The following is a 16537-nucleotide window of genomic DNA, read 5'->3' as shown; positions in this document are numbered from 1 at the left end:
GGCCTCACTGCCCAGCTCCTGCCCTACAGATCCCTGCCCCGACGTCCAGGTAGCAGGTGGTACAGCAGTCCGAACAGGCCTTCGGCTGAGAGTTTGCTGCTTCCTGTCGAAGGTGTTCATCCTGGGGGTTGCTGGGGGTTGATGATATGTGCGCCACCTCTCCCGCTGATGGCCTCGGCAGACGCAGTGGAGGAATGCGTCTCTGGTGTGCTGTCGCTCAGCGGCGGCTCAGCAGCAGTCCCGGGTTCCCTCGCTGCTCAGCGGCTGTGATTAACTCCCATCAGGCCGCGCTAGAAACGCCGCCGGTAATTACGCCCCCCCCCGCGGATCCGCATTATCACCATCAGAGGCTTAATCACCTGGAAATGTGTTTGCGCTCGTTCTGAAGGAGCAGCTTGTTTAGCTAATTAAGGTATGCTAATGTCGTCGCGGCCGGTTGTCCGGACGCAGGCCCCGCTGCTCGCTCCGGAGGAGACCTGTTTCCCGGGAACTCGGGAACGAGGCAGACATGGAATCCAGCGCTCAGTACGCAAATGACCTGAGGAGAAATTCCCCCCTAGCAACCGCGCTGTGACACCTCCGGTCTGGCTGGGAGACGCCGCCACCCGATGCCTCTCCTGGGAGAACAGTCTGAGGGTAACAGCAGCCCTTTTGCAGAAATGAATCCCCAGGAAAGTTGTCAGTTGGACGCTCCAAGCTTTTACAAGCCCACCACACTAACACCATCCGCTTTCAAAGGTTAAAGGTTTAGCATGTGTTCAGTTTTTCACAGGAGATGAGAGAGGCTATAATATGCCCTTGCTGACACATCGATATTAGGCCTAAAAACTGTAGCAGCAGTGTGGTGTATTCATAAGAAGCAGGGCTCATAACAGAAAGGTTGCTGGTTTGATTCCCTGCTGGGGCATTGCTGTTGTACCCTTGGGCAAGATGCTTAGCCCACAGTTGCCTCAGTAAATATCCAACTGTATAAATGGATAAAATTTTGAATTATGTAAATCACTATAATATAAGATAAGAGTGTCTACTAAATGACAATAATGTAATGTAAATAATGTTAACAGTTGTGGGGTGCTCTGTGTATTGTCAAACCCTCAGAGAGCTGTGCTCCCAAGTTACACGTTAAACATTCATGATGAGACTCATAAAGGGGGACTGTGTCAGAGACCCGTTGTCCTGACGGTTAGGGCAGTACGTCACACCAGGCCATGATAAGCTCCTCATGGGGCAGACCTGAGTAAGCAGTGTCCAGGGGATTATTAAGCTCGAGATGGTTTAATAAGCCAGTTAAAGATAGCCACTTTATGTGCCGCTAGCAATGGGCTGCAGGCAATGAGTCGGTCTTTTAAAGTGTTTGCGGTGTAATTACTGCAGCGACACATGCGTGCTGCCCAAACACACCACCCTCTCTGTCCGTCAGTCTCTGACCTTACCACTCCCTGCTTCCAATGTGGCTGCCTCTGAGCATTCAGAATGCCCCAAGGCTGCTAACTGGGAAAGCTCTCTCTCTGGACAGGTTACTTTGCTGTATAAAATAAGGAGACATTTTAAACTGATGCTATAGAAAATGCTAAATTTGACACGCCAAGCTCAAGCCAAGGCAACAGTTCTTATACAGCTAATCTACTCTCTCTGGGTTCATCAAACACACGTCAATGTATGTGTTTTGGGAACATAAAATGTATTTCGACTTCCAAATACACATGGGAAATGATAATTATAATGTTCGCAGCTGATTGTCAAAGAGTAACGCTATTAAGTCTTGTCTTTTTTTATCTTTATGGGTCGGAAAGCCGTTTCTCTATAAGTAGTCTGTCACAGCCATTGTGCTGTAGCTTGATGGAGTGTTTAAAGCCTTGGCCAGATTTCCTGTAATCGTCCATCTGGACATATGTTTTCGAGTTGGCAGTTGTGCATACACCAGAGTAGGTTTGTGGATGCCTGTATTCGCTGGCCTGCACTGAGGTTGTTGGTCAGATCATTACCACAGTGAGGCCGAGGAGAAAAGCAGCCTCCTTTTCAAAGGAGACGACATTTATCTTTTCTTTGAGGAAGCAAAGGCATTCGTCTGGCAGGAGAAATGTGCTATCTCTGAGACACCTGCCAGACGAGACTCTGGACCGAGTCTCTAAACTGAAGCTATGACGGTAAGGTGACAGCCCACCGATGTGACCTGCGATATCAAACGCCATTTGAATTGTCTCCTGTCCCCGCCGTGAGCGCCTGTTTATCTGGGAGTTCCTAACAGTCCATCAAACTCAACAACCTCACTCTCCCATCACCTGATTTACAAAGGGAAAAAAACTGAATTTTTTCCTCAGACATGCAAGTTTGCTGCCTCACGGAAACCTTCAGCAGAGGTCAGACAGAACTTTTTGTCGATGTTGGTTTATCCTTTAAGGGGACGCAGACTAATCTTTGAGGTTTGCTTTAATGAATTTTTCCCCTCCTCTGAGCGAGACTTTTATATATTCACATCTATATATTTATGCATTCTCCTTGCATGGTTTGAATAAATCTAGTATTTCCAGTTTCCTCAACGACATTTACAACATCTGAAAACTTGTCAGGTCGCTTGCTAGACACTTGAGCTCAGGGGTCTCATGTTAAAAAAGTAAAAAAACACAAACATGTTTTAGCATGTGTCAGTGCCTGTTTACTTAGCAGTAGCCTAAAGATTATTTTGTAATTTTATAAGCTCTTGAGTGCTGCTGAACTCTCAGGGAGCTGTACCAGAGTTCCATTGTTGGTACTTGTAGTAGTCAGGACATTTTCAAGGACCAAAACCAATGGTTGAAAGACAAGTATGTTTCCTTGTAAAGCTTTTCTCAAGTACCAGCTGTTTGGCGTCAGTTGTACCAGTGCAGCTTTTTAAAATGACGTACAATGGTAGGTAGCCATTTGTCAGTCATTGGAGCTGAATAGCCCTGCAGATACTCACCACCTTTACATTACAGAATCATGGGCAGGGTGTTCTGGGATCAGTAATTTGTGAGTAAGTTATTCCTGTAAATTTTATGGAGGAATTTCAAAGATTTTTCCTAGGCCTGATGTTTCAGCAGGCCCTCCCTGTATTAAGGCCAGTGTATTCTGGCATGGGGGAGAAATATATTCAACTTACTTAACTCTCCTTTCAAAATAAATTTCTGAAAATCATTGCAGTAACACCAGACCACCAGGCTACCCAGCTCTGATGACACCTGTGTTGTGATAATGAGAAGAATGCCACTCTTAATTTGGCGATAATGGGTTTGGTTGCGTCACTAATCAGAAATGCTGTCAAAGTCAGAAGCGACACGGGTGCGAATGACTGGCCCCCCCTCTCTGCTGCTCGGCAATGCGGGTGTCTGGCCCAGTCAGCAGAGGCACGGGGTGTGCCCTGCAAGCAACGGGGTCTTCTGATTGGCTGCAACCTAAGTTAGCCCGGGGGGGGGGGGGGGGTTGTGCCTCCCCCTTCTTGCTTGTGGAGTTCGGCCACAGAAAAGGAGCTGCAGCCTCACTGGTTGTTATAACGATGCCTGAGAACTTAATCCCTTCCAGAAAGCATTGTGTTAGCTCTGTGGAGGAGGGCGGGGAGAAGGGGCAGTGACTGCGGGGTTCCTTTTGTGGCCACTTTCAGGGCTTCCTCGAGGATTTCCTTCCTCCGCAGCTGGACAGTCCTAAGCTGTCCAACAAACGAGACTGTCGCTCCTTGGGGTTTTTACCTTTCAGTGGGACATGCAAAGTCCTGCCGTTCTGATGTTGCTGTGGAGATGCTGAAGTTACGATGTTCATTCGGGGGGGGGGGGGGGGGGTGTTGGTAGAGCCGACTGCCTCCATGCTCTGATTCATATCTGACTGTGCAGAAGCCTCACTGCTGGCCTATCAGGGTGGAGGATGGGCAGTTTATTGTGAAACCGGGTGCAGTGACCATTGTGTCAAACCTTAGGCAAGGAGGGATAGGAGCCAAAAACCTGCTGGGGGAGGGAGTACAGCCGTGAGGTGGAGGTGGGGGGTGTCTGAGACGTTTCTCCAAGAAGAAACCTGCTGTTTGAAAACAATCAAAATGCGGTTGCTGCCGAAATTTCCCTTCACTGACTCATTATTTCCTTTGAAGATCAATAATTATTTGACTGGAATGGGAGTCAGAGGGAGGGAGGTGTGGACCCTGCGCCGTGTGGAAAAGGGGGGGGGGGGGCGTAGGTTTGGGACAGGAGTCCCATCAGACGGGGGAGGACAGACTCCCTGGGGAGGGGGGCGGCTGTGTTTGAATCTGCCTGCTGCACCAGCTCCGCAGTGGAGCTCAATGTCTCTTAACCTTCTTTTTGCAACAGCACCACTTCATCTGAGGACAGTCGTAAAAAAGGGGGAAAAAAAACATTATTCATGTGATTTTTGGACAGTTTTATCTGGATCCTCATGGTCAGTGTGTACATCATGACAACCAGCTATTGATTTTTTTTAAGCTGCACTGATCAATTCTCCTTGAGTTGTGGCACACTAAAACATGGATAGTAAAACATGATGAAAAATATTACAGCAATCTTGGAGATGGGATATATTTTTTTTATTTAATAGTGCCACACAGCTATTTAGATTACAAGGTTGCATGCAGGCTATTGTAAAGACATAGTTGTAGACAATAATCTGAGCCAAACAAATATAAATCCAAAAGAAATTCATGAAGCATATCCATCCTGTTGGCTCAGGGTTTTGGGTTAGGGTTAGGCTTATTTACGTGAGTCCCAGAAACAAGCCAAGGAGTGGAGACATCACAAGCACTGTGATGATGTCACAGAGGTGTAGAACCCTGAGTCTCTAGAGCTATAGACTGCTGTTTGGTGGGCTTGTCTGTGAGTGTCTTTTGCTCACAAAGCCCAGGATCTCAGCTCTGTCAAATTTAAATTGATTCTGATTTTTGTCCTTGTGCAGAGACTGTAACCTTTCTCCCTATCCCCTAATGTTTATGCGTTTCTGTGAGTCTTTATCATTTTGCTGAATTAGTGTAATTGCAAGCACTGTTTTTCTCGCTGGAGACAGCCATCTCCATATTCATGGAAGTCTGGTCATTCTCTCTCATGTGCGTGTGCGGTCTGAGAGCCTCCCTTTGTGCCTCGTTAGTGGAGGACAGGCTCTGTCTAATGTTTATCTGGGTTTGCATTTTAATTGGCGTTATTTATTAATGGCTCTATTTGTGTTTGCTCACTGTTGCGCCCAGCTGGGGCCCTGTGCGATCCCTCTCTCTGAGCCGGCACCAGCGCAGCAGCCAGTCCGCTGCGAGAGGAGCGTCTCTGAACGCACCCCATTGGCCGCAGCCTGATCTCTTGGGGCGGATCTGTTGGATCAGAGCAGCGCAAGCAGAAATGCAGTCATCTTAATATTTACTGCTCAAATGTGCCGTATCAGCAGTAGGGGAATGGGCTCTCTGATTGGCTGGGGAGGGTGCTGTGTGGGGGGTTTTCTCTGAGTTTACCCTTCCCCTTCTCCTCCTGTTCCTGCAGAGCTCGCCATCGCCCGGCATGAGGTGCGCGAGGTGGAGCAGCGGCACACGATGGATGGCTCCCGCGAGCTGGCGCTGGACGAGAGCGATGACGTGGTGGTCATCTACAACCGTGTGCCCAAGACCGCCAGCACGTCCTTCACCAACATCGCCTACGACCTGTGCGGCAAGAACAAGTACCATGTGCTGCACATCAACACCACCAAGAACAACCCCGTCATGTCGCTGCAGGACCAGGTGAGAGCGCTGCCCCCAACGAGTTATCATGCTTATTGTCACAGCTCCCTCTTGTGATGTCACAGCTCCCTCTTGTGATGTCACAGCTCCCTCTTGTGATGTCACAGCTGTTTGAGACTCCCTGAGGTTTGTGATGGAGCAAAGCTGTGGGCTGTCAGGGTAATAATGAAACACAGAATCATGACAGTGGATCATCAGTACAGGGGGAAGCTTTAGCATTCTGAACAGGAGTGGCCCAAGAACAGACCCTTAGGGAAGACCTAAGGCAACCAGTGCTGCATCTGACTTTAAATTATAGACCTACACATGGTGCTACCTATCTGAAAGATAAGACTTACCAAGAAATTGCAATACCAATTCTAAGCTGATTTTCAGACAAGTGAAACTTGTGTGCAGAGAGTGAAGCTTCATGAACCCCATAATGGGCTCTGTCGCTCACTGGCTTGCTTGAGCAACAGAGCCCATTATGCATCAAAAGGTTTAGCTCTCTGTAGCAGAGTACTCTGGTTCAAATCAGTGAACCTATGGCCATACATGGCAGCTCCACCCATTCATGAAGCCTCACACTCCCATTACTTTTTTTTTCTCAGAACAGGTCAAGGTCATTCATAGGTCTTCCCATATAGAGTACTAACCCCTCCTCCTAACACTCATGCTCCTGGGGTAGCACAGTAGACTCTATCTGTCATGCTCATTGCACAGTGAAGATAGACCTGAGTCTGTGCCTGTTACAGACACCATTGGAAAATATGGATGTTTTTGTAATGAACACATTCCTTAGATTTTTTTTAGTCTTTTCATGTAATTCTGGTTTGTATTTTTTGTTTTGTTTTGTAGCTTTTCCTTTATACTCGATCTCTGTATTTGATTTTCGTTGCTAGGCTGTCTTCTCGGCTGGCTCGTGTCGGCGGAGTTCTCTCCGTCACGGCCGACAGCCTGTCCCTCTCGCCGGGTTTGGCTGACCTTGGCGGCCGGCGCCACCCGGACCCGCAGGCACAACCGGAGAACACGGCGGTGCTCGTCAGAAGCGGCGGCACTAACGACCCGTCTCTGTAGATCACAGCCAGATTTGTTTGGCAGTTGTCTCCAAAGCGACATGCATAATTCATGTATTTTAATCATTACTAGAATGTCAGTATTTCCAGCTCAGTGAGACTATTATAGGAAAACAAGTGTAAAAATAGATCAATAAACTGCTCTGTATTCAGCGCAGGAGACTCGACTTTTATAGCGGCAAACAGCAAACAAACATCACTTAAGTTTACTGTGAAGTCATTCTGCATGGTTCCTGCTTTAGTTCTTGCTGAGTTTTCCCGGGTTCAAGGACTTGTCTGGATTCATGAGCTGAAGCCTCGGCTTGACGGAAAGAAGTGACATTTGGCTGCTGAACTGGCACTTTGCTCGTCTTTAGTCCTCAGGGAATCTTATATTTTCCTGTATAAGTGCAGCATAAATCCGCAGTTAAATATAATTAGCACAGGGGAATTGGCGAAGGCTACATTTACGTTGAGTGAAGGGTATTGTTCAAGATTGATGACTTCATGCTTTAAGTCAGCGTGCCTCCTCTTGTCCAGCGCGTGTAGTGGATTGAAATTCTGTTAATTCTGTCTGCCTTTATTGAGTGGTGAGTGTAACTGCTACTTTATTTCCGATGTAAGCACTATTTTCTTTACGGTGCAAAACAAATTCAACCTTCGTTTTCTCACGCAATGTTATGAGCTGACCTGCTCCTGCAGGTAATGGTGGAAATATGCTGTATGAATAGCATGAGGTCAAGGTAGCTGTTGCTTTGGCGGAAACTCTGTGCACCACCTGTTGTAAAAACAGCTGCTGTTGCTCCCGTACTTAAACCCTCGACCGTTATGACCCTGATAACTGTCAGCCTATTTCTAAACCAGCCTCTTTTAGCCCGGACCTTGGAACACGTTGGCCCCCCACAGTTGAAATGTTATCTGGATTTTGATAAATGGAGCTGGTTTCTGGGACATAACTGAAATGGCACTTATCAAATCAGAGATGGCCTCATGTCCACAGGTGCTGAGGCCCTTAACATATAACTTCTCCTTTTGACACTCTAAATCATCTTTCTTGATTGTCTGAAAATCAGTCTAGATAGAATTGGTATTGCCGTTTCCTGAGAAGTCTTGTCTTTCAGATAGGCAACACCATATGTCCGTCAGTTATCAGATGCAGCTCTGGCCACCTAAGGTCTTCCCCAAGGGTCTGTTCTTGGGCCACTCCTGCTCAGAACGCCAGAGCTTCCCCCTGTACTGATGATCCAGTCATGGTACTGCGTTTCACTGTTACCCTGACATCTCAGATCCAACATAACTTTCTGAAATTAGTTAGAAATAGTTCCAAGTTATTAATAATCATCCCTACATCACTTTTTTTTGCGTGGTTGGACATGGTTTTATCATTTATAACTACTTTAGTGTGGCTGTGATTCTTCCCTGTCTTTTGATGATCATTTCAAGAAAGTGACTAAGGTCTTATTTTCCCAATTCCCATACACTGCCCACCTGAGGCCATGTCTGTCTTTCACTGATGTATGGTCTATTCTTTTATCACTTCAGCATCACACTATTGTAATGGACTGCTCCATGCTTTTTAGTTGAGACAGTATTTCCAAAAGCCAGAATGCCAGGTTATCACTCAGACCCAGCATACAGAGCCCATCACTGCTGGCACCGCTGTGAGGTTCGGGACTTTAGAATGTTCAGTGCAAAGCACTGTGGGTAGAGTGAGTCCAGCGCTTTTCAAGGACGGCACTTAATTAGAAGCCTTCTGTTCGGTGACGTGCAGGCTTCATCCGCTGACTCTCTTTCATCTCTCTTTTCTGACTTGCAGTTTTTATTGTTTTCATGTTCAGCTAATAACTTCTGCGGAGAGTACAGTGTCATAGAAAGGCATGTGACTGGGGCAGCTGGGAAAGCAATATCTCTTTGAAAACAAAAGTGAGAAAAACAAAACAGAAATTACAAAGAGGTACAAAAATTACAAAGAAGGTGCAGGCATATACAATGTGGCACAAACTACCCTGTGTCATAGGTTAGCATTAGTGATGTAATTTATGCTGGAAAATATTGGCAGCAGTGTAGCATTGCGCTAAGGAGCAGGACTTGTAACCAAAAGGTTGCTGGTTTGATTCCCTGCTGGAGTACTGTCATGTACTCTTGGGCACAGTACTTGACCCACAGCTGCCACAGTAAATACTGTATCTAGCTGTATAAATGTATAAGATGTAAAACTGGTAACCTATGTAAGACACTCTGAATAAGAGCATCTTCAAAATGACAATAATGTTGTATTTTGGAATGGGTTTAGTAATTTAATAATCTAGTGTTGGGTACTTAATGTATCTTTATATTATACCGCTTACGGTATGCAGTTGGCTTCTTACTGACCCTTTGAGCATCTTATTCAAGCATACAGAGTCCCACAGAGTCGCATCCATCTCCACGGTGCTGAAACAGTGAAATATGCCCTGAGTCAGCTTCTGACAGTGTTTTCTGCTGAATTTTAATTGGATACTCCCGAGGTGCTGGCCCCGGCGTTTCATATCAGTATTGATGCTGCTGTAGCTCAGAGCGGAGCACTCTGGCCCTACAGGTGTGAAGGTGTCACGTCTCCCTGCCTGTCAGTGTTTTCACCACATTTTGGGTGGCAGCATAGTGGTAAAGGAACAGGGCTCGTAACTGAAATGTTGCTGGTTCAATAACCCACGGGGGCACTGCTGCTGTACCCCTGGGCAAGGTGCTTAACCCAGAACTGCCTCAGTAAATATCTACCTGTATAAAAGGTCATGATTTTTACATTCCAATATAAGTCGCTCTGCTAATGACAAAAATGTAATGTTTTGTCCTTTCGAATAATGTACTGCCCTTTTTGAAGGAAATAGCTACTCACACCTGACTGATGTATTTTTGAGCTGAACGTTGTCAAAGTCATTTCCTCACTCTCGTTCAGAGTGGAACCACAGTAAGGTCGAAAGCACTGGGCCAATGTCAGTTTGGCAGTTGAAGCTGCCGGTAGAGTGGGAGATCGGCAAGCCCAGGGTGACACCCATGTCTTGTTCGCGGTCTCTGATGACTGGCTGTCCTCTCAGGTGCGGTTCGTGAGGAATGTGACGTCCTGGAGGGAGATGAAGCCAGCGTTCTACCACGGACACGTGGCCTTTCTGGACTTCTCAAAGTGAGTGCTGTTTTTCACTGTTCCAGGTGGCCCCACCGTACGCTTAAAGTAGAAAAACCCCACTCATGCTCCCAGACTGAGAAATAGAGCCTCTGGTGGGGGAACTGGGGTGTGAGTGATTGTACAGGGGCTCTTTCAGAAAAAGTAAATCACTCCAGCTCGTGCTAAAATAGCCCAGCTTTGTAGGTCTGTGCCTGTCTGTACATTGGCAAGCAGTCCAGTTTTACTTGTGAATAATTGTGTAAAACGTAACTTTTATTTTCATATTTCAAATGTGATTATAAGAAAATTCTTGACTTGTAAACTGTATCCATATTCAGAGGACTGAAACATAAACACAGGTCAATTTCTGAGACAGAAATTGAAAAAAAAAAATTATGTAGCAGCTGCCCTCTTGTGGCCCGTCAGAGTAGTGCACTGAACAAATGCTCCTCTCATGTAACCTGGTGAAAATTTTCACATCAGATCAGACGACATTGGGGGTGTTAAGCAAGCTGTCCTATTCTGTAGCCACGCCCTGGACAGTGAATAACAATAGCAGCATTTTCTAAAGATTGTGTGACTGCATAATGATCGTGAATTTGGTTACATCATCCTGGTTTTCAAATCAGTGGTTTTCAAAACGTTTTCTGGTAATCCAGTTGAATAAAGTTGTTGATGTCTGCAGTCTAAACTAAGTGTCAATGTCTTTTGTTTTCAGTGGTCATAATACTGCAAAACCTTACCGCTTAACCCGCTTCACATAAGAAACTATCTATCTGCAAGCACAACACCGCAAAACTGATTCGATAACTTTTAAACAGGCATTGGTTAACTAAAATTTACCAACCACTACGATAACCGAAAACCGGTCATAGCTCACCGCCGTCGTCTCAGATGACGTACGTGCTCAGTATGTCACGTCTTAGCATGTGGTGTTGTGCTCTGTGAGCGGAAACGTTCCGAGGCTGGACCCCTTTCTGAGAGCACCCTCCCTCTCCCCTCCCAGGTTCGGGGTGAAGAGGAAGCCCATCTACATCAACGTGATCAGGGACCCCATCGAGCGGCTGGTGTCCTATTACTACTTCCTGCGCTTCGGGGATGACTACAGGCCAGGGCTGCGACGCAGGAAGCAGGGGGATAAGAAGGTGGGGGAGCTGGCAGGCTGTTCCGTCCTCCTCCCTCCACCCACACATCGCTCTCAACAGCCTCCTTCCTTTCCGATTCCTTTGCAGAACCTAGCACTAGTTAACATGAAGATGTCTTGTTTATTGCCTTTGATGACAGTACACTTGTGTGTTTTAGACCTTTGATGACAATATGTCCTGTGCATTAGGCCTGCAATAACAGTGTGTCTCCCTGTGTTTTAGACCTTCAGTGGCAGTGTGTTTTGTGTTCTAGACTTTCGATGATAGTGTATCTTGCGTTCTAGACCTTTGATGACAGTGTTGTATGTGTTTTAGACTCTCAGTGACAGTAGTGTTGTATTCTAGACCTTTGATGTCAGTATAGCGCATATTTTGGACCTTTTATGGCAGAACGTGTCTTGTTCTAGACCTTCATTGATAGTATGTCCTGTGTTTTAGACCTTTAGTGACAATATGTCCTGTGTTTTAGACCTGCAATAACAGCATGTTTCCCTGTGTTTTAGACCTTTGATGAGTGCGTCTCAGCGGGGGGGTCAGACTGCGCCCCTGAGAAGCTCTGGCTCCAGATCCCCTTCTTCTGTGGCCACTACTCAGAGTGTTGGTGCGTACCCCATCACCGGACGCCTCACAGGACGCCCCAGCAAGGCTGTCCCGTCACTGTGAACACACATGCATCCACAAACTGCACATACACTTCATTTATCTGTAGTGCGTTTACAAACTGCAAATACACTTCATTTATCTGTAGTGCGTTTACAAACTGCACATACACTTCATTTATCTGTAGTGCGTTTACAAACTGCACATACAGTTAATTTCTGCTTTGAGGCGGAGGTAGTAAATCTAATCCACCCGTCAGGATGAACGTTGCTACAGCTTTCACTGTATGCTACTCCTGCTAGAGACAGCAGCTTTGTTGCACATATCTGGCTATCTGTCAACATACCTTCCACCAGCACCCACAAAGGTAATATTAATGTGGAAAGGCTGTTAAGGTGACATGCATCTCAAGTCTCTTTTCAGGCTGCCACCCATTAAAAGAACTAATAAATGTTTTTCATCTCGTCACGCAAAGGGATGTGATACAGTACTGTACACGGCTCCAGCTGTTACCCTCAGCCCATATTTGTACATCAGCTCCTATCGCACACTGTCAGGGCTGTAAAAATGCAGTTGGATCACAGCTCAGCTCAAGGCAGACGAGCACAATGTCGGGTGAGGTGTGATGCCACACCAGCTGCCAATCTGCAGGCCGCAGTGCGAGCGGCTTTCACAGTGACCCGGCATAACCCACTGGCTGCTGAACAGCAAGCTCCCCACTCTCCATCACAGCAAGCTCCCCACTCTCCATCACAGCAAGCTCCCCACTCTCCGTCACAGCAACCTCCCCACAGCAAGCTCCCCACTCTCCATCACAGCAAGCTCCCCACTCTCCATCACAGCAAGCTCCCCACTCTCCATCACAGCAAGCTCCCCACTCTCCGTCACAGCAACCTCCCCACAGCAAGCTCCCCACTCTCCATCACAGCAAGCTCCCCACTCTCCATCACAGCAAGCTCCCCACTCCCCACTCTCCATCACAGCAACCTCCCCACTCTCCATCACAGCAACCTCCCCACTCCCCACTCTCCATCACAGCAACCTCCCCACTGTCCATCACAGCAAGCTCCCCACTCTCCATCACAGCAAGCTCCCCACTCTCCATCACAGCAACCTCCCCACTCTCCATCACAGCAACCTCCCCACAGCAACCTCCCCACTCTCCATCACAGCAAGCTCCCCACTCTCCATCACAGCAAGCTCCCCACTCTCCATCACAGCGACGGCACTATGCAGAAGCAGCAGACGTGATTTCATTGTTGGCGGATGGCTTTGGATTCGGAGTTTCTCCAGTCTGAGGAGTTGAAAGAAGACACAGAAAAGCAGCAGAGAATTCCAGGGCTTTTTTTTTATTTTTTATTGATTTTTTTTAACAAGCAGTTCTCTCTTTGTTTCTGCAGAGCTTTCATACACTCGCATCACTTAAACAAACAGAACACACACTGACAAGATATCAGTGCTTTAAACTCAAGCATGCAAAAAAATTATTTTAAAATATTTGAATATGTTTTACTTGTTTCGAATAGTACAACTTCAAAGACAAAAGGCCTGTAACAAACGTTGCCTGCCATAACTGGGGAATCATCTGAAGCGGAAGAGAAAAACATGTTCTCTCAGGGTGTGCTTCTGACAGAATCTCAGCGTGATGCTAAGGCCTTTAACAACTACTTCATATCATCTCTCAGACAACATCTTAACACAAGCTGTGGCTCTTCTCAGTTCGGGACATGCATAGCTGCATTTAATGATTTTTTTTTTTCCCCGTAAGATTCATGGGACATCGTTACTGTAAACTCCCCAAATTAATTCCCTTAACTCTAAATTCATAAAAGCCTATCTCAGTACTTTCATTCGTGTTCAGACACCTCATGTACATGTCCAGCAATATGTTTTCCATACCTGATGAAAAAATATCACAGATCATACCCGTTTTCACATATGATGCCCTGACAATTGCCACAACCTCTTGACCTATTGCCATTCACCCAATACTGTCCAATACAAAATCTTTGATGCAGTCAACTACAGCATTTTATATAGTCAGCTACACACTTTTAGATGCTAAACTGCTATTTCGTAACCTGCTCCAGTGTTCTCCATTTTTTCTACTATACTGACGGCACACTCTTTTGACACCACCACTAGCTAAACTCACATCTCTCCTTGATTAGCTCCCCATTTCTGAAGCATTAGCATTTGAAAAGTACTCCCCTCTTCAGGCCAAGTCTCTGTTTGCAGTTACAAAACAAACAAAAGTTTCATTCCCTCCATCCAAGTCGTGCCGGTCGGGAATTACCCAGTCTTCCGCAGAATTTCCAGAACCTTCTCTCACACTTCAAGAAACAGCTATAGTCTACTGTCTTCTGGAAATCCGTCTCTCTGTCCCCTCTTAACTTCCAAAATTGCCATGATCCCTGAAGCAAACATATGAGAATAAACCTCTGTACACTGCACCTAAACTGGAATTGCTCCCATTGTCTCTCCTAAGGCCTCCTAACTGAGGGACGTGTGCTTGCTTCCAGAATGAGGTCTCAGCATGATAATTTTCTTTTCTTAACCATTACTGCATATTGCAGATGTCTCCATCCTCTTTTCCTTTGCTTTGTGCACTTTCCCCCCCCCTTTCTTCCGGTCTCGCTCTCTCAGCGGAACGGCACGCTTTGTCTGCAGGCCCCCTGTATGTTTCCCGCTGTGTGCAGTGTGGTGCTGTGGGGCCCTGAGTGTGCTTTTCCTGGCTCTGCCCCTCCAGGAACACGGGGAGCCGATGGGCGCTGGAGCAGGCCAAGTACAACCTGGTGAACGAGTACCTGCTGGTGGGCGTGACTGAGGAGCTGGAGGACTTCGTCATGATGCTGGAGGCCGCCCTGCCGCGCTACTTCAGGGGCGCCACGGAGCTGTACCGCACAGGTACCTGCCCAGACCCCGCCCACATCCCTGCATGTCCCGCCCACGACACGCCCATGTCACCCCCTCCATTGACATGGAACTCATATCATGTATCATATCTACATATCCAGGCACTGGAAAGTTTGTCTTTGGTATAAATTTAATGACGGCTGTTATGCATGAAATTACTTTTTTCAGGTTATCATTGTTTTCAGTTTTTTTCCCTTGGGCGCCATTATTGGATATAAAAATAACACTTAATTACCAAAGGCCCCGAGGACTCTGAGATAAAATATAACCTGGGGAAAATAACGGATGCACAAAGTGGCTCAAAATGATCCTTTTATGGGTTATAAAAGGGTGTATCCTCAGGGCAGTGTGTTTAGAAAGATTCAGGTTTAAAGACTGCAGGGTCACTTTCAGACACTTTCCAGCTTTTTAGAAAACTTAAAATGCTTATGTTTCTGAAAAATATGTGTTAAATGGGGATTAGATGAACAACCAGCCAGCTGTTGGTGTTCTGTATGATATCTCTCTAGTCGTGTTCTAATGCTGTGTTCACCCACAGTTTATAAGAGTGATGTGAAGTTTTGTCGTGTGTTGTCTGTTTGCAGGTAAGAAGTCTCACCTGAGGAAGACGAGTGAGAAGAAGCCTCCCACCAAGGAGTCTATTGCCAAGCTGCAGCAGTCGGACATCTGGAAGATGGAGAACGAGTTCTACGAGTTCGCGCTGGAACAGTTCCAGTTCGTCCGAGCCCACGCCGTGAGGGAGAAGGACGGCGAGCTCTATCTCCTGGCCCAGAACTTCTTCTACGAGAAGATCTACCCGAAAACGAACTAGAGGCGCGGCGACCGGACCGAGGGGAGGAGCAGATCCAGAAAGACCGCACGTTTCGGCTCGAACCCGTCACCACACACACACTGGGGAGGAGGGAGGAGGGAGGAAGGAGAGGAACGCATCTCAGACCAACCGGGCGGGGCCACTCCACACCCACAGTGATTCTTCTGTGTGGGACTCCTTTAAAGATGGTCCCCAGGCCCCAGTCCCTCCCCTGCCAACTTCGTTTTGACTAGCAGTCCACTGAGCGAGGCCGCACGCGCTTCCTGTCGCGAGCGAGGGTCAGCCGAACCTTCGCCAGCGAACATCCCCCTCACGGCGTCCAGGTGCCTCCCTTTTTTTCGCCGTGACCCCTTCTTTCACTGCCAGGTGTGAGGTCACGGCCGTCCCATGCAGGACACAGCGGCGGTGAGGGAGAAAGCGGTCACCGTCACTCCCCTGGAGAGAGGCGTTTCGGCAGCGGGAGTCTGGGAGTACAGTCGATCCGCCTTCTTTGGCGCTGTCATAGTTTTTGTCCAATCAGAGGGTGTGTTTTTATTCGTTGTTTTTTTTTTCTTGGTTTGTTCATTTTTTATAAACTTGGTCATCATGATGTTTAGAAATTTGCCACCCTCATTTTAAATATGAACCGGGCATAATCCAAGGCACTAAGCAGCTAAACCCTTGGATGCAAGGGGTGACTCCTATGTTACGATACTGTGGAGAAGGCGCGATTGTTTTTCTCATCGTTGGAGAAACCGATGACGGGAGAGGCCCAGTCAGGAGCTTGACCGGTTGTGCCACATGTTCATTGCGTAGCTGACTGTTAAAACCACCCATTTTGTTAACAGCTGTGGTACAGTACGTGGAAGGGATTTTAGTTTTTCTGCATCTTGTACACTTTTACCCGTAGGAGTACTTTTGCTAGGATGCTTTGTAATGTGTTAACAGGCGTTGTAACTGAAACAGCTGCTGTGTATACCGCGTATTTTCTGTATTTGGACCAAAAGGTTATTAAAAAAAGAGAGTCACTAATTTTTGGTTTGTTTGTCTGTAATTATTTTGCACTGTTTACAGAGATATCGCCTCTTTATGTGCCTTGTGTGAAAAATACAGTATTAGATTTCACTTAGTGTTCATTTTACAAGGATATCATCTGTTGTTCACCATCAGTTCAATTTCCTGTTTATAAACCAT

The 16537-nt window shown here is 46.8% G+C and overlaps 1 protein-coding gene across 1 annotated transcript in view; it reads left to right on the top strand.

The window, feature by feature from the left end:
* Positions 1 to 16339, top strand: part of LOC118795895 (heparan sulfate 2-O-sulfotransferase 1) — a 72919-nt gene extending 56580 nt beyond the window's left edge. Inside the window, exons 2-7 of the mRNA XM_036554678.1 lie at positions 5481 to 5716; positions 9825 to 9910; positions 10899 to 11037; positions 11541 to 11638; positions 14387 to 14544; positions 15138 to 16339. Coding sequence (XP_036410571.1) covers positions 5481 to 5716; positions 9825 to 9910; positions 10899 to 11037; positions 11541 to 11638; positions 14387 to 14544; positions 15138 to 15364 — 944 coding nt within the window. The 3' untranslated portion in view covers positions 15365 to 16339. The remainder of the gene's footprint in view (positions 1 to 5480; positions 5717 to 9824; positions 9911 to 10898; positions 11038 to 11540; positions 11639 to 14386; positions 14545 to 15137) is intronic.
* The last annotated feature ends 198 nt before the right edge of the window (positions 16340 to 16537 follow it).

This window comes from Megalops cyprinoides, chromosome 20 (assembly GCF_013368585.1).
Source record: "Megalops cyprinoides isolate fMegCyp1 chromosome 20, fMegCyp1.pri, whole genome shotgun sequence".
Lineage (NCBI taxonomy): Eukaryota > Metazoa > Chordata > Actinopteri > Elopiformes > Megalopidae > Megalops > Megalops cyprinoides.
The sequence above is the reverse complement of the archived record's forward strand: the minus strand, read 5'-3'. Positions and strand labels throughout refer to the sequence as shown.